At 37.3% G+C, this 21,236-nt stretch overlaps 2 protein-coding genes across 10 annotated transcripts in view; both read right to left on the reverse strand.

Moving 5' to 3' along the window:
- Window positions 1-21,236, reverse strand: part of Myo81F (Myosin 81F) — a 1,428,838-nt gene that overhangs the window by 719,677 nt on the left and 687,925 nt on the right. For 8 of the 9 annotated variants that reach the window (XR_011419017.1, XM_070216714.1, XM_070216710.1 and 5 more), the window contains one exon: window positions 18,256-18,394. The exons of the other annotated variant lie outside the window; for it this stretch is intronic. Coding sequence is in view for 7 of the 8 variants with exons in the window: in XM_070216714.1 (XP_070072815.1) it covers window positions 18,256-18,394 (139 nt within the window). In the remaining variant the exon portion in view is untranslated. The remainder of the gene's footprint in view (window positions 1-18,255; window positions 18,395-21,236) is intronic. 9 annotated transcript variants of the gene reach the window in all.
- Window positions 4,892-5,848, reverse strand: LOC138913272 (uncharacterized). Its single transcript, XM_070216320.1, has 6 exons — window positions 5,689-5,848; window positions 5,588-5,626; window positions 5,438-5,533; window positions 5,332-5,369; window positions 5,107-5,266; window positions 4,892-5,024 (listed from the first exon to the last, which is right to left on the reverse strand). The coding sequence occupies exons 1-6, from the start codon at window positions 5,822-5,824 to the stop codon at window positions 4,909-4,911; spliced, it is 585 nt and encodes a 194-aa protein (XP_070072421.1). The 5' UTR covers window positions 5,825-5,848; the 3' UTR covers window positions 4,892-4,908.

The raw sequence follows: 21,236 nt of genomic DNA on the forward strand, positions 1-21,236 counted from the left end.
GAATTCATATGTGAAAAATTCCCATCCGAGGACATTGAAGTTGAACAATTTCGATTTTCGTACGCATGTAGAATATCTTCTTTTCAAATATTTGCTCCGCCTGATGTATAATGTATTACTTTCTGAAAGCTTTTGGCTTAATGAAAAGGACTCTTTCATTATTCCACTCCACAAAAAGGGTGCGAAGGCGGATGCCCAGAATTATAGAGGCATTTCCAAATTGTCGGCAATTCCTAAAGCATTTAAATGTATTATTACTTCTCATTTGCAGCATTTATGTTCCTCGCTAATATCACCGTGTCAGCATAGTTTTGTTAAGCGAAGATCGACCACCACCAACCTTCTTGAATTGTCATCTATTGTAATAAATGGATATAAGAATAACATGACTGACGTTATATATACAGATTTTAGTAAGGCCTTTGACTCTGTTAACCACTCTCTTATTTTATTCAAATTAGATCAGCTTGGGTTTCCATGTAATCTATTAACTTGGATTTCAAGTTACTTGAATGGTAGGACTCAGAGGGTTATATTTAAGAGCGCTGTTTCTAAAATGATCAACGTGACATCTGGAGTTCCTCAAGGTAGTCATTTAGGCCCTTTGCTGTTTACTTTGTTTATTAACGATCTGCCCTCTATCATAGCACATTCTCGTGTACTAATGTACTCTGATGGGATGGTGTGAGTACAACCTTTTAAATCTGAACTGCCTTAAATGCAACGTTATGACTTTTTGTAGGGGTACTCCTGCGTTTATTAGTTATTCTCTTCAACATACACCACTCGACCGTATATATTCAAGTAACGATTTAGGTTTTCTACTAGACCCAAAACTTAAATTTGACGGCCACATAATGGCCATTGTCAATAAAGCTATGAGTGTTCTTGGGTTTGATGACCCTTATAAAACCAGATTATTATTTACCTCCCTTGTCCGTCCTATTTTGGAATATTGTTCTTCAGTTTGGAGTCCACAATATCAAGGGCACATCGACCGTATTGAGTCGGTGCAAAAAAAATTTCTTCTTTTTGCCCTTCGTAGTTTGAACTGGGATCAAAACGTAAGGCTACCTTCCTACCAGAGTAGATTACTATTGCTTAATTTACCTACACTTGAAAACCGTAGAATAATGCTTGGTACTATTTTTATGCAAAATCTTATAAAAGGTGATATTGATTCTGTAGAACTGGTAAACCGTTTAACTTTTAATGTTCCCGTTAGACTAACACGAAATTATTACCCTCTTAATTTACCTCGATGTACATCAAATTTTACTCTGCATGAGCCCTTTCGTGTTCTATGTAAAAATTATAACAATCTTTATCATTTAATTTGCACTTTAACATCTATCCCCGTATTAAAAACTAAAATTTTATTTCATTTGCTTCAATCTTAGTTGTAATATATGTAGTATTTGTTTCATGTAATTTCCTCGCGAACTCGCATTTTTGCCCTAATTGATAAAGGCTCCCGCGCGTAACAAGCACGTGCTTGGTATCGTTGGGCCACTTGTTTGTTTTGCTCGTAGTGCATCAACGTCCATCATATATATAACCCTGCTATGATATTTGCATAATTGATACGTAGGAAATCAAGATAATTAAAAAATTGCATTGTACATAAAACATAGATTTTTATTCTGAATTTAGGTTAGCTATATTTTTGGTTGATTCAATAAATTAATTAACTACACAGGAAGACAAATCTGAACTTTGTGAAATTTCTACGAACCTTTTCTAGTTTTCCATGATAATTGGGTACTTCTGAGTAAAAGTCCCATACAAACTTATGTTCCATCAGCTACAGGTTCCGTGGTATAACTAATTTACTTTAGGGGGATTCTCACTGTTCACGGGCATTTTCTATTGCAAAAGTGTATTTAATGATGAGTCAAAATCTGCCAAGTGGGCCACCCCTGTTCCGAAGGTCCGATTTTCATCGAACTTTTTTACTTTTCCGGTTCACAACGAAAATATAAGAACTTCATTTGAACGGTTTTGCGAAATTTTGAGTTTTACCGGAGTTATAGGGGTCAAAACATGGCATTTTTGACACTTTTTCGAAAAAGTTGCTCTCAGTCATTTTTTCATAACTTCCGAACGGTTAGAGATATCTTTATGATGTTTTCACTAATCGCTCAAGAATTATTATGGCTTTCCATAAAAAAATAAATCAACATTTTTTTTTAGTTTTTATTTTTTTCAGTGTTCTTCACCAGCTATAGAGTTTAAAACCATTTGAAAATGAAGTTTGATTCATTACGAAAAAGATCAAAAAAAAAAAAAGAGGGCCCGGCCAAAGGTTTTTCGCAATATCGATTTGAAGAAGGGCGCACAGCGGTTTCCCATACAAAACGGCAAAAAGTCCCCCATTGACAGCTGACGCTACGCTCGCTACGGCATGTGTTGACCAGCCAGTTTTCACGAGCAAGCCGTTTTTGTATGGGAAACCGCTGTGCGCCCTTCTTCAAATCGATATTGCGAAAAACCTTTGGCCGGGCCACTCTTTTTTTTTTTTGGATCTTTTTCGTAATGAATCAAACTTTATTTTCAAATGGTTTTAAACTCTATAGCTGGTGAAGAACACTGAAAAAAATAAAAACTAAAAAAAAATCTTGATTTATTTTTAAGAAAAAAAATTTTTAATTTTTGTTTAAATTTTTTTATGGAAAGCCATAATAATTCTTGAGCGATTAGTGAAAACATCATAAAGATAAATCTAACCGTTCCGAAGTTATGAATTAATGACTGAGTGCAACTTTTTCGAAAAAGTGTCAAAAATGCCATGTTTTGACCCCTATAACTCCGGTAAAACTCAAAATTTCGCAAAACCGTTCAAATGAAGTTCTTATATTTTCGTTGTGAACCGGAAAAGTAAAAAAGTTCGATGAAAATCGGACCTTCGGAACAGGGGTGGCCCACTTGGCAGATTTTGACTCTGATGAGTGTAATAATTTTTCGTCACAAACATTGATATCAGAACTTTTGTATGTTGAAGGAGGTCCCATGTCGAATCTTTCAGTGGGCAACAAGGATTATGCATAGAACATTATATTTTCTTTTCATAAATATTAAAAGTGCCGATTTGCAGAAAACCGCGATTGAAAATATTTTTTTAGGTTTGGACCATACTTTGCACTGGAACCATTATGGGTGTTATTTTTATCTGAAAGCTTGGCAAAAATAATAATTATACCCGTTACTCGTAGAGTAAAAGGGTATATTGTATTCGTGCAAAAGTATGTAACAGGGGGAGAGAGCGTTTCCGACCCTATAAAGTATATATATTCTTGATCAGGGTCACTAGCCGAGTCGATATAGCCATGTCCGTCTGTCTGTCCGTCTGTCTGTCCGTCTGTCTGTCCGTCTGTCTGTCCGTCTGTCTGTCCTTCTGTCTGTCCGTCTGTCTGTCCGTCTGTCTGTCTGTATGAACGCTGAGATCTCGGAAACTACAAAAGCTAGAAGGTTGAGAATTTCCACACATATTCTTTGGCCCGTAATCGCCCACTAACGATTTTAAAATGTGTCCTACGCCCACACCTTTAAAGATTTCCGAGAAGTATAAATGCAATTTTGTTGTGTATATTTATAGCTATCGAAATGTAGAAGACTTTTTCAAATCGGACCATTCATTAAACTTTATATATCCATCTCCCTCGCACTCCCTTTAGCTGAGTAACGGGTATTAGGTGGTCGGGACACCAACCCGACTATAGCGTTCTCTCTTGTTTGTTTCTAACTTAGTTGTATCTGAATCTATATATTCGTCTTCTCCTGTTTGTGACTCTTCTGCTGTAATAAATGCAGGGATTGAGAGATCGTGTAGATCTTTTTCATTTATTTCGATATCTTTTTTGTTTGTCTAATGTTAAGGGAGTATTCAGAATTGTCGGGATGTATATTTTTAAATCATACTTATCCTTGACAATTATTAGGTTTGCCCGCAACCTTATCAATATTTTGGATAATTTTGATAAGTTTGTTTTGTTAATTATTTCCATATTTTCATGCACTAGGGTTCTTGCCTGATTGTAAGAGTCTACAAGGATTTTTGCATGTTTATCTACCGTTTCTTTTTGTGTTTGCCTTTTTTGGCTTACACATTTGTAAGACTTTTCAAATGTTTCTTTTAATTCTCGGATATGGAGTATTAACTGCTCCCATTACATGTTACAATTTTAGTCATTTTTTGAAGTGAAGCATTTTCGGGGACGGAGTAAAACCAATTCATGACCGTCACGAAAATCTTCTTATTTCCTATCACCGCTGACAAACGTTCTCTTTGTACTCTTTTTTCCTCTCTTCGCTCTGAGCGCGCTCTGCGCTCATATTTGTGTTTTATGTGTATAAATGTATTTGCACATGTATGTATTTGCAACATGTGCGAGCGCGCTCAGAGTGAAGAGATATAAATAATGGGTAGTGACCCAGCAAGCAATATGACCGTTTTCTGACTGTTTTCTGATACTTTTTTCTGAGCATTTACAGTCATAAAGTGTGCAAAAAAGAGTCCGGAAAGAGTGTTTTTTTCTTTGAAAACGGTCGCACTTTAAGAGGAAGATTTCTGAGTCCGATCTGACTCTTTTCTGACACAGATATAAGTGCTTTCACCCTCCGATGGAAGCATAGAGAACCATCAGAAAAGGCACATAAATGTACCCTTTTTAGGCACTAAAATCTTTACCAAAAAGGTTCTTTTCAGACTCTTTTTCGTTCGAAAAAATTGAAAAAAATATAAATTTTTACACATTTTAAATTAATATTTATTTCACTCAAAAATTACCAAAATAAAAATTTAAAAAAATACATATTTTAGATTAAATGAAATTCTTACATTTAAATTATTAAATATAAGAAACTTAAACATTATTTCTTAAATTTGAACCCTTTTTTTTATAATTTGTTTTATTTTTTTTCGGTTTTCTTATAATACTTAATCCTATCATTGGCAGTTTGGAACCATTTGCTGCATACTAAGGAGAATTGCTTCTCGTCGACAGCAAATTTTTGATTAAAAGCACCTAAAAAAGAGTAATAAAATAAAGAATTAAATAAAAAATATTAAAATTGATTAAAGTCAATATTTTCAAATGTTATATTTACTTCTAACTGCCGTTGTTATTGCCAAGCTCAGGACACAGATTTTGGTGTTGGTCCCCTTCCATGAATATTTAGAGGCCATTTCATCCGTAAAAATTTTTTTCCACATTGTGCGCAGAAACTTAGCAGGATCGGAAATGTTATAATTTATCATTTCAGCCTCCTACAAAATAAAAATAGACTGCATTATTTTGTTGAAAATTCAACCACAATTTTAATTAGTCTTACCAGTTGTTCACACAATTCAGATGAATTGCTTAGGTCCTCTTCAAATTTTTTAAGGGTTATATTTTATTAAAGGGCTTAGGTGGTAGCAGCATACGAGTCTTATTACCTTGTACAAGCTTTCGTTGTGCTATCACTTCCGTTAGTAGGCGAGTTTGAATCTTTGTATTTTCAGCATCCAATTTATCCAAGCGGTCCTTAAGATCTATAAAAATAAAGCTTGATTTTGTCCGTAAATTGTAAAGTAATTATTATCGACCTTCTACATTTTTATTCAATTTTTGCATCTGCAACATTGCTGAAAAAATACAAATTTAATTTATAGTTTTTAAAAAAATAACTTTTCATAATTATACTTACTTGAAGTAGAAGGATATTCATAGTTAGAAGTTAACTGGGTGTAGGAAACGTTGGACATATCGACTTTATTCGTTGAAGTTGACGTTTCCGCTGATTCCGTTTCGTTGTTAAAAAATTGCTCGGTAAAGTCATTCATTGTGTATAATGGAAATGACAACTATACAAGTTGGTGATGAAATATTAAAAATAATGGCCTTTTGAGTATGCTTAAAAGGCTTGATTTTAGAGGAAAAGTGAACAGATCTTTGTTAAGTAAAATTTCATTTGATTTTACAATATCTTCATTATTTTCTTCCAAAAATCGATCAATTTTATAAACTCTGGAATCCACAATGTAAATATGGTCTGGAGCCTTTATGGACATATATATGTATTTGTTTCTAATTGATAGAATGTTTCCTCTTTGACATCTTTTTAAAATTTTTGTAGCGCTCTCTCCAATTGATATTGTATTCATGCTTTGCTCAACAAGACGATTATATATTTACGTAGCAACTTGAGTTCCTTTTCTTACCATTTGCTTTACTTTGTATAAATAACTTTCATATTTAAAAGTAGATTGTAGATTGTCTTGGTAAAATATACATTCTTCTGCCAAATGTGACAGGCAATGAACATTATATTTCGGAAATGTTTCGTCATAAAGCTCTGGTAATTTACTTATAAAACTACGGATGAGTTCTTTAGCACATACATTTTTAGTCAAGCATTATTTGTTACTTAGGAGAATTCTAATTGCAATGCTAAGTTGAATAAAGTGTTCATATCTGCTTTCTGTTTAAACTCCTCTTAAAACTACTGGTCCTGTATACAGTAGGAATTGCCTAAACTCAACGGCTTTCCACCTATCCATATCAAAAATACTTCTCGGTTTTCTGGCAAACTCCTTACAAATATCTGCCTTTAAAGACATGAACTTGTTGTTTAAATAATTAATTTTTTCTTTTGATAGGGAGTAATTCTTTCCTCCTATTTTAATCCATCCTTGCAACATACTTTTCATAACTCCTAACCAAACTGTATGCATATAATCAAATGGGAATTGACGCACTATATCTATTGGAAGCTCTTCAATTTTAATTGGAGAAAGAATATTGTGATGCTCGACCTGTGCTCTATTTCTAAATTGGCCGTCTGTTCTTGGTAAACTGTCTTGAAGTTTGTATATTATTCTTCTTTCAAAATTCTCACCGCGTTGATGGCACTTGAGGCAACCAAAATAGGCGCTGTGACTTTTAATTCCAAGAACAAAAGCTCTTGCAAAAAAAAATAAAGGCTCTAACTTTTATATCAAAATGATTTGATTTATACAAAAAACCAGTGAAAATAAGAGAACGAAGCTCAGAAATAAATAAACTAAGATATTCGTTAACATCTTTTGGTTTGCTGTCTCCACAAAAAACGCCAGCTAACAATACAGGGGAAGTTTTATAAATATTAATTAATATCGGCCATGCCTGCATATTTGAGCTTTTAAATAGTGGCAGGCCATCAATATTTATATTGATAAATATGGTCTTTTCATTAAAAGTGTATTTTCCATAATGTATATACTCGCCGCCATCCATTGGGACACAATATCCATCTTTAGGTGTTCTCTTTAAAGTTCTGGAATCACATGGCAAATCAGGTGAAATACGGCGCAGGATGAACAGAAGCTCATTTAAAGCAGAGCACGATATATTAAATGAAACTGCCCAGTTTGACAATTCTTCGCGCAGGTTGATCTCATGCTCTTCGGAGTCTTGAGAATGGTCACTTTCACTACTTAAATCGTTTTCAATGTGATTTTGCTCCAAATAAGGCCCTGATTCAAATATTGGTTCACTAACTTCGCCGAGCTCCGGTTGCAGAGAATCACAGCACTGTAGATTACTGGTCTTTAATGCACTTAATATTTTTTTACACTCATTTCGGCTTGATCTTTGCACACTCATTATGTTATGTTTAAATTATGTTTACACTTTTTTTTAATCACCGAACATGTCCGACTTCCACTTGCGTATCGCACTAACTAAGTAAATTTCTGCATTTGAAATCATCTTCTTTATCGCAGGAATCTACATTCCGTTATTTTAATCGCGATTTTTACTTTGATTTTACATACCATCGTTCAGAATATGCTCAGACTTAAGAGCTTTTTATGAGCCTATGCTAAGAGAGCACCAAATGTCCTCCGAAAACGCTCTTAATTATGTGCCTACTCAGAAAACGAGGCTCTTTTCAGACACACAATTAAGAGCGCTCCTAACTTTGCTTGCTGGGTATGGACGACAGTCCATGTAGGGACGAAGCGCTCAAGGAGAGTGTGCGAAGGCGACTACTATATATAGCCGCCAAATTGAAAATCTGCTGTGATAGTCCGATAGTAATGAGTAATACACCAAATTAAAGGTATTGCTAAAACTTAAAGGATTGCATACCAAGACCTGAAGAAAATCAATTGGTTTGGGAGAGAGAGCGGTGAAAGTATAAAAGTGAAAATTTAGAAATTTGGATCAGTTGGGGCCGGTGGGGATAATTGGCCCCTCGCACTACGTTAGTTGTCTTTCTACTGAAAATGCGCTTAATATGAGGAGTCATATCAGAAAATCGGACGCTCCGTTCAAAAGTTATACCAAAAATTTTGCGTGGGCCTAATCAAAATGAAAATTTAATTCTGTTTGTCAGTTTGTCTGTGTGTCCCAAAACATGGTTTTGAAATCCTCAAAATTTGATATGATGTGCAACAGCTCGATATAAGAAACATTAGTTTTACCACTTTAGGAAAAACCCGCTAGTTTAGCGGGAAAACAGCTATCAATAGCTAAAATATGGAAAGCCGTAACTAAACTACTAAAGCTACAGACTTGTGATGTATCTCGTTTGAAAAGTATTTTAAAATGCTTTAAGCGCCTCCTATATATAACACAGGCCGACAAAATGTGACATGGGTCGGTGTCCAGGCCTGCCACCATTTTATTTCGATAAATGAGGCTTTTCTAAGCATAAGTCGCCACTACGCCTATAGTCCATCAGCTCTGGTGACGATTCACAAACAGTGCCCAAACCTGTCACAATTTTAAATAACATATTTCTAAACGATCTAAGTAGTTTTGCTTTGAATATAAGCACATGAGCGTAGCCTACTAATCTTTGGGGGCTGAAATGCCTGAAGTGTAATCCCCCTCCAGCTTTTAACTTACGCCCATGTATAAATATTTTTAAAGCAAGGGTCACTTGTGCTCAAAAACAGTTAAGAGTTACGTAAAATAGTGACAGGTTTGGGCACTGTTTGTGAATCGTCACTGTGAAGGAAGGAAGAAAAACAATTTTAAAAATTCCAAAACAATTCACAAAAACCTGATGAGTGTCCTAAAAATTAAGGACATAAGGTGTCTTTGGATCAAAAATGCATCGTAGAAGAATATATTTTTATTTAATTTTTAAACGCTGTTCACAAATGAAGATTTTTAAACTTTGCTGTGACTCTAAAATTTTGAATGCGCCCACCTCCTCTTGTGGTTGAGTTAGATTGAATTTTCCAAAACGACCGTATAAAAGAGATATGTAACTATTTAATTCCGAAAAGATTACCAAAATTGGTTAGCCACTATTGAAGATATATCCCAAAAGCCGAAGAAATTTTGTGATTTTCTTAAATTGAAGATACCGCAAATACCAGAGCTGATGGACTATAGGCGTAGTGGCGACTTATGCTTAGAAAAGCCTCATTTATCGAAATAAAATGGTGGCAGGCCTGGACATCGACCCATGTCACATTTTGTCGGCCTGTGTAATTTGTGTAAATGTAATATTTAAAAAAATATATGCACAAAACCATTTTGGTATACGTTTAAAAGTTATTCAGAATCGAAAATAGTCACTTTTGCCAGCTCAGAACAACTAACGCTTCCTGAGCATTAAATTTTGTGCGTGGGTGTCCAAACTGTATTTTGGGGTCACAAAATCAGATAAATTGCATTTAATAGTACCATTTAGGAATCTTTCGTTCTACGACTTTTGGAAAAACTCGATACTCTAGCGGGAAAAAAGCTAATAAGAAATGAAGTAAACTTCGGCTGGCCGAAGTTAATGGACTATATGAGAGCCATAAGATATAGTGGTCCGATCCGGCTCGTTCCGACACATGTACTACCTGCAATAGAAAGAAGACTTTTGGGAAATCGCGATAGCTTTAAACTGAGGGACTAGTTCGCATAGAAATGGACAGACGGACAGAGTGACAGACGGACAGACGGACATGGCTAGAAGGACTCGGCTATTGATGCTGATCAAGAATATATATACTTTATGTGGTCGGAAACGTCTCCTTCACTGCGTTGCAAACATCTGACTGAAATTATAATACCCTCTGCAAGGGTATAAAAATTGGGGATCGGACAAAGGTTTTTCGCAATTTGAGTTTGTCGGTGGTCGCATATAAAAAACTGTTCCATATAAAAACTGTTTGCGCGTCAAAATTGTTTGGATACAGCTGCCGCACCGCCAGCCTACTACAAGCGTCACTTAGCGACTTTTTGCCGTTTTGTATGGAAAATCGCTGTGCGGGCGCACCGACAAATTGAAGTTTTTTTTTGTCGTTGTAAACCGTAAAAGTAAACTAGTTTGACGAAAATCGGACGACTTGTATGAATCGGATCGTGAGAGTCAAGCCGGCGGTGTGTCTATCTATATCAGCGGTCGGCAGCGCCCTATTAAGTGAGCATAGGGTTTTGTTCTGCCGCCGCGCTGCTCGCACATGTATAACGTAGAACAGCGGTCTGCACACACACATCGATGAGCTTCCCAGTGCAAATTACTCACACAAATATAAAAGAAAATGTCAACGTATGTGTGTGCCGACCGCTGATCTATATAACTCAAGATAGGAAACAAAACTTATACATATGTAAGCACCCATCAGGCAGAGCAGTACAATACCTATTAATAATAGTGATAGATAGTGGTACCGCTTCCAACATGTTCTCTGGTGTGTTTATCATAGATAGATTAAAAAAATACCTTTTTCTCGTCCGTACTTTAATTTAATGGTTTTCGTCCTTATGTTAGCGCAGGTAACGACAAATTTTGTCAGGGTACTTCATCAATCCTCTCAAATTTGTGCGGGCGTATTTGAGCAGACAAGCGATGCCAGACATTCAAGCGTTGTCAATCTGGTTCAATATTCATTCGAAAACAGTTGATTCAATTTGCACTTAAATATAAACCAAAATTGTTTAAGTAACAAGAAAGGAAGCTAGCTTCGGCCAGCTGAAGCTTATATACCCTTGCAGATAAAGTAAATATGTATAGTTGAATGCTCACTCTATCGGTGCAGTTCCAGGGACTTCAGATTCAATGTTTCTATTTAAATTTTGGTTTGAATTTATTCCTGTCTGGCCCCCACATTCGAGCTATAGAGGAGTTCTGCCTGGAAGATTCAATTGAGTGGCGTTTTATTCCCCCTCGGTCGCCTCACTTTGGAGGCTTCTATCGTGCTGTTGGCCCATCTTTATTATCTTTCAATGAACTGTACACTCGTTTGCCACAATGCGGCAATTATAAACTCACGACATTTACTCCCTCTTTCAGAGAATCCGGCAGATCTTGAGGTGCTAACTCCTGCACACTTTCTTGGCATATTTCCGCTGGTGCTGTATTCTGAGCCCGACGTCACAAATCTGAGCTTCAACCGTTTGGGCCGCTGGCAGAGAATTGCATATTTTCAACAAATCTTCTGGTCATGGTGGCGCGAAGAATATCTGACCATGTTGCAGCAGCGGTCAAAGTGGCGTACCTTCAAACCTGCGCTACAAGTAAACAAAGTCGTCCTGGTTCAAAACGAGAACTTGCATCCTTTTATAGTTTGATTTTGTACTCGCTCGCTGAAGGCACGGTCGCTGATCGCCTGCCTATTTTTCATTTCGGTTAATACTTTCGCTCGTTAAAGGCAAGACAAATCGGTCTGCCTGCCCAACCAAATTAACATAAAAAAACCATTGAAATTAAGGCCTTGGTGCCATAGAATAAACTTAGTGCATAATTAATTGAAAATTTGTGCGGTTCCTATTTTATTTCGGCAAAGGTTTAGAGTTAGTGAAAAAGCTCACTGACCCAACATTTTGGTGACACTGACGTGATTAACATCAACATACAAAGAATTTAGTTATTTTGTTCGTTCAAAGTACATAACTTGAAAGTTCTATATACATACATAAGCGCAAGCGGTAACCCATAAACTGCGCTAGAAACTCACATAGCACCCGCCCCCGTGCCCGCGTGTCGCAAAGAACATATCGGTTTCCTCTTTGTGTCTTTGTTCCACTCCGCTAATTTCGGTGGTCAAGAAGTTCGGTACAGCAAACTGCACAGTGGAAATTAGTTATTTGCAAGTGATAAAAATTGAAAATAACACAAATAAATTTAATAAAAATGCCAAACGACAGAACTTTTGGTGCACCAAAACAGGGAGTTAAGCATCTTAAATTGAAGGTCGACTCAATGCTTTCTAAGGCTATAGCCTCTGAGAAGGCCCTGACTGTTGAGAAGCTCCAGGCGATAAGTGAGGAAGAATTAGATTTAAGCTCTTCGAGGAGAACAAAACTGCGTTTACCCAGTTCCATGACAGTCTTGAAAGGCTGGATTTTAATGAAATCGGCAGTCAGGTTCGCGATGACTTCGAAGAGCTCATCATATCAATTCAAATCATTGTGTGAACTGGGTAAGCGTCAACGTTCAGCAATTTGAAATTCCACCTTTAGACCCGGTCCATCTCTGGATTTCCATTCTATGTCGGCTAAAAGATCTAATTTGCCTGAATTGAGATTGCCTGAATTTTCTGGAGGCTATACCGAACTTGCTGATTTTCAACCCATGTTCAAGGCTATCATCGACAATGACATTGAGCTCACTAACATTTAGAAGCTGCAGCACTTAAAGTCTTGCCTGAAGGGTTCCGTCTTGGATACAGTGCGCTCATTAGAAACTTGTGATAGCAACTATACAGTAGCCTTGGACTTGTTGAATAGCCGTTTCAATAATAATCGTCTAATTTTCCAATCCCAATTTAATGGCAATTTTGGGTCTCCCTAAAGTGGACATGCCGTCCGCAACGAAGCTGGAAGACATGTCTGATAAAATAAATGCTAATCTCCGCGCTCTATAGTCAATGGGTAAAGATAGCAAAACTAATGCCAATTGGAAAGAGTCTGCGGCTGTTGATGAAATTCCTTCGGTTGATCAATTTACTGCATTTTTGTCCAAGCGCTGTCAAAAATTGGAAAATGTAGAGCACACTGCAGCCTTGTACTCAAATAATACACAATCCGGAAGAAGCCGCAACAGAAGCATTTAAATTGCCACAAACACTTTGGGAACTGGATGTGTTGTGTGTGACACAAGTGGTCATTCAATTTACTGCTGTTTCCAATTCGCCAATCTGTAAGTACAAGAGCGTATTCGAAAGGTAAAGGAATTAGCGCTCTGTCGTAATTGCTTAAAAAAGGGACATCAAATACGCAAATGTAAGTCAAGCTGCTGTCGAACTTGCAGGTCCAAGCATCACATCTTTTGCATCTTGGTACACAGTCCTCGACCCAGGTTCAGCGAGCTCCCGCTGCAGAGCATACTACGCCAATTCTTCCTCTTCTACCTCTTTGCTGGCTCAGAATGTGGATTCTAACATTGTGTTTCTTGCAACTGCAGTCATAAGCGTTCAAAGTCGATCAGGTGCTTTGGTCCCATGCCGTGCGCTGCTAGATTCGGGTTCTCAAGTCCACATTGTGACTTCTCGGCTCGCTCACCAGTTGCAATTGCATAAAACGAAGCCTACCGTATCAGTTGCTGGTCCTTGAGATGCTCAAATTGACTCTGACGGAGTTTCCGTTTGCATTAAGCTAAAGTCGCATACCTCTGATTACTTCGCATGCCTGTCTGCTCTTGTTGCTTTAGCGATTACTGACAATCAACCCAGTTTGACTGTTAAACCCGATGGCTGGAAAATTCCCTTGAATTCTATAAATCTCAGCGAATAGATCTTCATATTGGTGCAAGCATGTTCTTTGAGCTATTATCAGTAGGGCAGATTAAGTTGGCTGCTGGTTTACCCCTATTGCAGAAAACGGGGCTTGGTTGGATCGTTACAGGAGGTGGATCTTCTACTCTCAAGACAACTGCATTACACGGTCAGGCTGTGCAGCGTGAATTGGTTACTGCCGAAGTTCATATGGATGAACTAGTCCGTCGCTTTTGGGAAGTTAAGAGCTGTGGTGAAGGCGTGGTCACAGCCACCAAATAAGAACTGGAGTGTGAGGCTCACTTCAAGGCCAAAGTTCGTCGTTTAGACTCTGGTAAATATTCCGTACGATTACCTGCAAAGAACACTCTAGCAATACTGGGTGAATCGTACAATCGTCGGTTTCTCAATTTGGAGATCAAGCTAGAGCGCAAGCCAGAAGTTAAGGTCCAATATTCGGCATTCATTCGTCGTGCCCAGAGACTCCATTAGTCTTTGCAAATATTTTCTGCCCCATCATTGTGTTTGACTGGTGACATCTGCAAGATGTATCGAAGTGTTCGCGTGGCTGAACCCGATAGCTATCTTTAATGTATTATTTGGTGTGATTCACCGGACCAGGAGGTGCAGGTATTTAAGCTTGATACCGCAACCTATGGAAATAAGCCTGCAGCTCTTTTTTCCGTTCGAACGATGAATCAATTGGCGAGTGATGAAAAGAGCTCATTTCCAATCGGTTCAAAAATCAACTTGCGAGACTTCTACGTGGACGATCTGATCACAGGAGGCCAATCAACACAGGAAGTCCTAGAAATCATGTCTCAAACAAAAGGATTGCTTGCAAGAGGGGGCTTTAAGCTCAGAAAATGGTGTTCCAACGAGCGTTGTGTCCTTGAACCAATTCCGGACTCTGAAAAGGAAGCATTCCTGAAGTTTGACGATGACAGCGACTTTACAAAGACACTGGGTCTTGCTTGGGACCCTGCAGCGGATGTCTTTTGTTTTTCTTTTTCTCCCATACAGCTCTCTCCAAAGCCATGTAAACGACTGGTGCTTTCCACAGTTGCTCGGGTTTACGATCCGCTTGGTCTCATTGGTCCTGTGGTTGCCAAGGCCAAAATCTTCCTGCAACAAGTCTGGGGAGAGAAGTTGGAGTGGGATGAGAGCTTTCCTGAGGCACTCAACACATCATGGCTGAAACTGTCATCTGACATGGGTCGTACTCAGCAAATTAAGTTTCCTCGACTCGCGGTGAATCTGAATGGCGCCATTGAGATCCACGGATTCTGTGACGCTAGCATCTATCTCGTTTCAATAGCAGACGGCAAACGAAAGGAGCATCTATTTTGCTAAAAATCTCGAGTGGGGCCTTTGAAGACTCTCACTGTTTCCAAATTAGAGCCTTGCGCTGCTGTATTACTGGCTCAACTGCGGGACGTACGCAACATGAATCTCTTCGATTGCCCGTTTTATTGCTGGTCGGATTCTGCTGTAGCGTTATCATGGATAAGCGATGAACCTTCACGTTTTTAAGTTTTTATTGCTAATCGAATATCTTTAATTCAAGAGCTATCCAGTGGCATGAATTGGCGCAATGTACCGACTGACTGCAATCCAGCCGACATTTTGTCAAGAGGTGCTTCCCCGAGCGAGCTAATGGAATCTGCCCTTTGGTTCAGAGGCCCAGAATTTCTTCTTAAAAATCAGCACGGCTGGCCTGAATCGTGTTTGCCTGTGAAGACTCTTCCCGACCTCAGAAAGCACAATTTGGTTGGCGTCGCTAAGGATATGGATCCATCTTTGAAATGCAAATTTGCGAATTCTTGGCAAAAGATGACCCACACCTTTGGATACGTCTACAAATTTTTTCACCGCATAAGACGTCCAGGTCTCGGCGTCGAAGATGTAAAAATAGGCACTCAGATACTTATCAGAAGTATCCAAATGAGCAACCTGGCTGATGACTACTGGAGGCTGCATTCTAAGCGGCAAATTACATCACCCAGCCCGTTGTCCTCACTTTCCCCATTCATCAATAGCTTTGGTGTGATGCGAGTCGGTGGTAGACTACAAAATTCGTCCTTGGATTAAAATGCGCAGCATCCTGTCATACAACCACGCCAGCATCCAGTTACACATGCCATTATACTGGACTTGCATCGGAAAAACTTGCATTCTGGTCCTCGAGCTCTGCTCGCTAGCATGCGTCTTCAATTTTGGCCGATAGGTGGCCGAAAAACAGTATCCAAATGCATCATATGCTTCCGAGCCTAACCACAATTAGCTCAGCATTTCAGGGCTGACCTACTTAAGGATCGTGTAAATGCAACATCAACGTTCATGGTTACTGGTTTGGATTTCTGCGGGCCATTTTGATACAAAACTGGAGTTCGAAGCAAGGTGCCTGTCAAAACGTATGTCTGCGTTTTTGTCTGTTTTGCTACGAAAGCGATCCACCTGGAGCTTGTTCAGGATCTTTCAACGCAAGCATTCTTGGGAGCATTGAAGCGGTTTATTCTTACCAGAGGAAAACCTGCCCTTGGAGTTAAAAACGAGCTGGCTGAGCTGAAGAATTTATTCCACTCTGGCCCCCACATTCGAGCTATAGAGGAGTTCTGCTTGGAAGATTTAATTGAGTGGCGTTTTATTCCCCCTCGGTCGCCTCACTTTGGAGGCTTCTATCGTGCTGTTGGCCCATCTTTATTATCTTTCAATGAACTGTACACTCGTTTGCCACAATGCAGCAATTATAAACTCACGACATTTACTCCCTCATTCAGAGAATCCGGCAGATCTTGAGGTGCTAACTCCTGCACACTTTCTTGGCATATTTCCGCTGGTGCTGTATTCTGAGCCCGACGTCACAAATCTGAGCTTCAACCGTTTGGGCCGCTGGCAGAGAATTGCATATTTTCAACAAATCTTCTGGTCACGGTGGCGCGAAGAATATCTGACCATGTTGCAGCAGCGGTCAAAGTGGCGTACCTTCAAACCTGCGCTACAAGTAAACAAAGTCGTCCTGGTTCAAAACTAGAACTTGCATCCTTTTATAGTTTGATTTTGTACTTGCTCGCTGAAGGCACGGTCGCTAATCGCCTGCCTATTTTCCATTTCGGTTAATACTTTCGCTCGTTAAAGGCAAAGACAAATCGGTCTGCCTGCCCAACCAAATTAACATAAAAAAACCATTGAAATTAAAGCCTTGGTACCATAGAATAAACTTAGTGCATACTAACACTCGTCCTTTCAAATTTGTGCGGGTGTATTTGTGCGGACATTTGAACAATCTAAATCTATTCCTTTGAAAACAGCTGATTCAATTTACAGTTATATATAAATCAAAATTGTTTAAGTAAAAGTCATCGAATTAATTCTAAAAACGAATTCCAGAGCGATTTATCTTTAAGCTCTGTGGGATATCGTCAAATTGTCAGAAGTGGGAATCTATCAGCGCAGATATCAAGGCCAAAGAAATTTATTTGCACATTACAAAGATAAAGAATTTTTATAAATGGTTTCGCTTGTGTAAAAGCACGGCGTCTTGAATCTAACGTAAAGAAATAAGTGCATTCATTTGGTTTATCTAATTCAAAAAATCAAAACGACCATACAGCCATGGATGAGGCTAATTACGGTTAGATTCTATGCAAGCGGCAGTCGACGATTTTTGTGGTGTTAGCGTGGCGACAGAAAGTCGAGTTGTTAAGGAGGTTTATTTGGCTATAGCGTCTTTATCATAACAACTTATTAATTTCTCGCGTATTGAAGATCTTCAAGAAAATGTAAATAGCCAAGTTTCCTACAGACATAGGAGCTATAGACTGCACGCATGTAAAAATTCGATCTCCAGGAGGCGATTCCGGAGAGATATTTTTCTGCTCTGACACCAGTTCTAAGTGAATTATCTCCTACTCATCGGACATTACCGCGGACGTTGTTTTTTTATTTAGTTTGCAAATTTGTATATCATCAGCTGTTAGTATGACTGTTTTATGGTATTTTTTGATAGTTTCTCGACTAATTTTTGAGAGTTGTTGTAGAGTTGTCACCTAGTCTCAAATTTGTGCGTCTTTTATTTGGAAAACATTTATCCTTCCATTAGCTAAATTCTACTTTGCAGGACGGACGAGACAACGGCCCTAATTGTCCATTAATTGTCCATTAACTTGGTATGGTAAGATACATTTGGCTTTAAAATCGACTTTTTAAGAATATAACTACTTTGTGCAAAAAAATTAATGATTTTTAAATATACCTCGATGGATGCTACTAGCCAGCACAAACTCCTTGGAACAAATTACCACACTCACAATAAAATGTGGAAGAATGTAGCTAAGAAATTTATTTATGTTCATGAACTTAACAAATTGTGACTAGCGCAAATATTTATTTTACTTGCAGCGTTAGGAAGAAATAAAACTAAAATTAAATTAAAAAATTTTTTAATTCGTTACAAAACTTTTTAGAAAATGCAGTTTAACTTGGGAATTCGTACCAAATTCAAAAATGTAGCATCCATCCAGGTAAATTTTTAATGTTGCATAGTGTTATTAATAAAAATAAGGACTTACCGCAACTTCTACACTTGATGGAGGATATATTCGTGTTGAAACTTTTGTACTTTTGCAGTTATCAAAGCACCATTGTGAGTATTGCCTAAGTTTTCCATCAAAATTTTTCATACATTTTTTTATAAAGGAAACAAAGTATCTGTAATTAGATTAATTTAAGCTTTGTAATTTGTTGTTCACATATAAGTATTATGATATTTATAGCTCAAATAAGATGGGTCGAGAATAATGCAACCTTTCAGTTTTGAGAACAGGAATCGTTTGACCCCCAAATTTTTATAATTTTAATGATGACCGTCTGTCCGTCCGTTCTACACTGGGGTGTTTTACCACCAAAATGTAAATTAATTCAATGTCGGTTTTAAGCTTTTGAATAAGTGTCACTCATTCTTAAATTAGATACCATTCTTGGACGTTGATGCACTATGGTCAGTACAATCAAGTGCCCCTTACGACACCAAGCAATGCTTGTTACGCGCGGGGCCCTACACCGTTTTGGGCGAGTAAACGAAATCGCGGACAAAGAAAAAGGCAATTTCACAATAGACCATTAAAAATACATGCAGGTCAAAATACGAATAGTCAAGATACATAAAGTAAAACTAATTAGTTGCTAAGTAGGATAGTATTATTTATTTAAAGATAGGCAGTGAGTCGGTAGTAGATATTAGGTGATATAGTCTATCATTGCAGAGTACTCTAAAAGGTTCATGCATTGCATAATTAGAGATACAATGATTTAAAACTTGTTTCTTGTGAATCTATTTGGCACATTAAAATGCATGCGACCCAGTAACTCGGGACTCTCCACATCACCATGAATAAGATTCCTAATAAACGTAAAACCAAGCACAGTTCTTCGATTAACTAATGATGGTAAGTTAATTAGAAGTAGTCTACTAGAGTAGGATGGCAGTATTAGGCTTGTATCCCAGTTAAGTCCCCTTAAGGAAAATATTAACAAGTTTTTTTTGCACAGACTCAGTCCCCATATTGGGGACTCCAAACTGGAGCGCAGTACTCAAGAATTGGTTGGACTAATGAAATAAACAAGGTCTTAGTAACATAGGGATCATCGAATTCCTTCGACCATCTTATGATGAATGCAAGCACACCCCTGGCTTTATTTACCATGGTAGTAATGTGATCTGAAAATTTAAGTTTAGGATCCATATAGACTCCAAGGTCGTCAGCATGCGATATTCTATCTAACCCACAACCGCTTAAAGGATAAGTTGAATAATGACACGGAAAAAGGTCATTAGTTTACACTTAGAACCATTTAAATTTAAATCATTATTCATGCACCATGTTTGAAATGCACTGAGATCAGATTGTAAAGCTAAACATTGTGCGGTATCATTAAATTGCAGGCACAACTTAACGTCATCTGCGTACATAAGTACACGGGAGTTCGTTAGGACTAGAGGAATAAATAACTAGCAGGGTCTGTAGCCCGCAGCTTCGCCTGCGGAAATTAAAACTGAAAATTATGCATACCCCTATATTGGCTACTTATTTTAAATTTACAAATTCCTTATTTTTAGCCTATAGCCGAGAAAAGATTTTATCATAACTTTTTTCTTATTTTCCGCAAAAACAACAGTATATTGTCCTATGCAGGCTACATAAAATATATAAAAAAAAATTTGCTAAAAAATTTCTGAAATTCTTATTGCTTGCGTAAGTTATCAGCTGCACAGAACAGAAACAAATTCATTTTTCGACACAAATCCTCACGTAATTAAATTTCAAATCGATAAGCGTGTAAATCTTGAAAATAAGCTTGTTTTCTTAAAAAAATACATAAACATACCTCTTTCTCTAAAATTTAAAATGTTTAAACAATGTTATTCACGGCTTCCCCGCCCACCTGCCTTTCTTATCTCTAAACCAATAGAATTCAAGGGATAAAATTTGGTCAGTAGCCTATAGCCGAGAAAAGATTTTATCATAACTTTTTTCTTATTTTCCGCAAAAACAACAGTATATTGTCCTATGCAGGCTACATAAAATATATAAAAAAACTTGCTAAAAAATTTCTGAAATTCTTATTGCTTGCGTAAGTTACCAGTTGCACAGAACAGAAACAAATCAATTTTTCGACACAAATCCTCACGTAATTAAATTTCAAATCGATAAGCGAGTAAATCTTGAAAAATTAATGTGAAAAAAAATACTGAAACAAAATATCAATGGTTAAATGCAGTAATATGGAATTGCCTTTCATGATGTCTTTTCTTAAATTAGTCGAATATATAAAGCAAAACATTGCTTCGCATAAATAATGGTTTCCCTTATAAGAGTTGTCTACAGTGGATACCTTCTAGAAACCCCCATATTAGTTAAATCGCAAGGTGTATTTGGTTTTTATTTACCTTTTCGTTACCTAAACAAAAATATTTCCTCTATCTTCATAAATCTTAACCAAAATAATCATATTGGTTTTTGAAGAGCTATCTTTTAGAGAAAGAGGTATGTTTAAGCAATGTTTTGGTGTATTTTTTTAAGAAAACAAGCTTATTTTCATGATTTACACGCTTATCGATTTGAAATTTAATTACATGCTCAATCCAGTATGACATTCTATATTTAAACAATATGTTTTGGACAAAGTACTAATGTTGTGAAGAAAATTAGTGTAAGGATTTGTGTCGAAAAATGAATTTGTTTCTGTTCTGTGCAGCTGATAACTTACGCAAGCAATAAGAATTTCAGAAATTTTTTAGCAAGTTTTTTTTTATATATTTTATGTAGCCTGCATAGGACAATATACTGTTGTTTTTGCGGAAAATAAAAAAAAGTTATGATAAAATCTTTTCTCGGGTATAGGCTAAAAATAAGGAATTTTTAAATTTAAAATAAGTAGCAAATATAAAGGTATGCATAATTTTCAGTTTTAATTTCCGCAGGCGAAGCTGCGGGCTACTGACCCTGCTTTTATTTATACTAATAAAACAGTTTCTTTTATTTCATTATCT

The sequence above is a fragment of the Drosophila takahashii genome, chromosome 3R (assembly GCF_030179915.1).
Source record: "Drosophila takahashii strain IR98-3 E-12201 chromosome 3R, DtakHiC1v2, whole genome shotgun sequence".
NCBI classification, from domain to species: Eukaryota; Metazoa; Arthropoda; class Insecta; order Diptera; family Drosophilidae; genus Drosophila; species Drosophila takahashii.

What these genes read in the sequence shown, in the direction of transcription:
- LOC138913272 (XM_070216320.1), bottom strand. Translation starts at nt 5,824, where the DNA reads ATGAATGACTTTACCGAGCAATTTTTTAACAACGAAACGGAATCAGCG. An exon ending in ATTGAATAAAAATGTAGAAG is followed by an intron (nt 5,534 to 5,587) that starts GTCGATAATAAT and finishes TTATTTTTATAG; the next exon opens with ATCTTAAGGACCGCTTGGAT. An exon ending in CTGAATTGTGTGAACAACTG is followed by an intron (nt 5,267 to 5,331) that starts GTAAGACTAATT and finishes TTTATTTTGTAG; the next exon opens with GAGGCTGAAATGATAAATTA.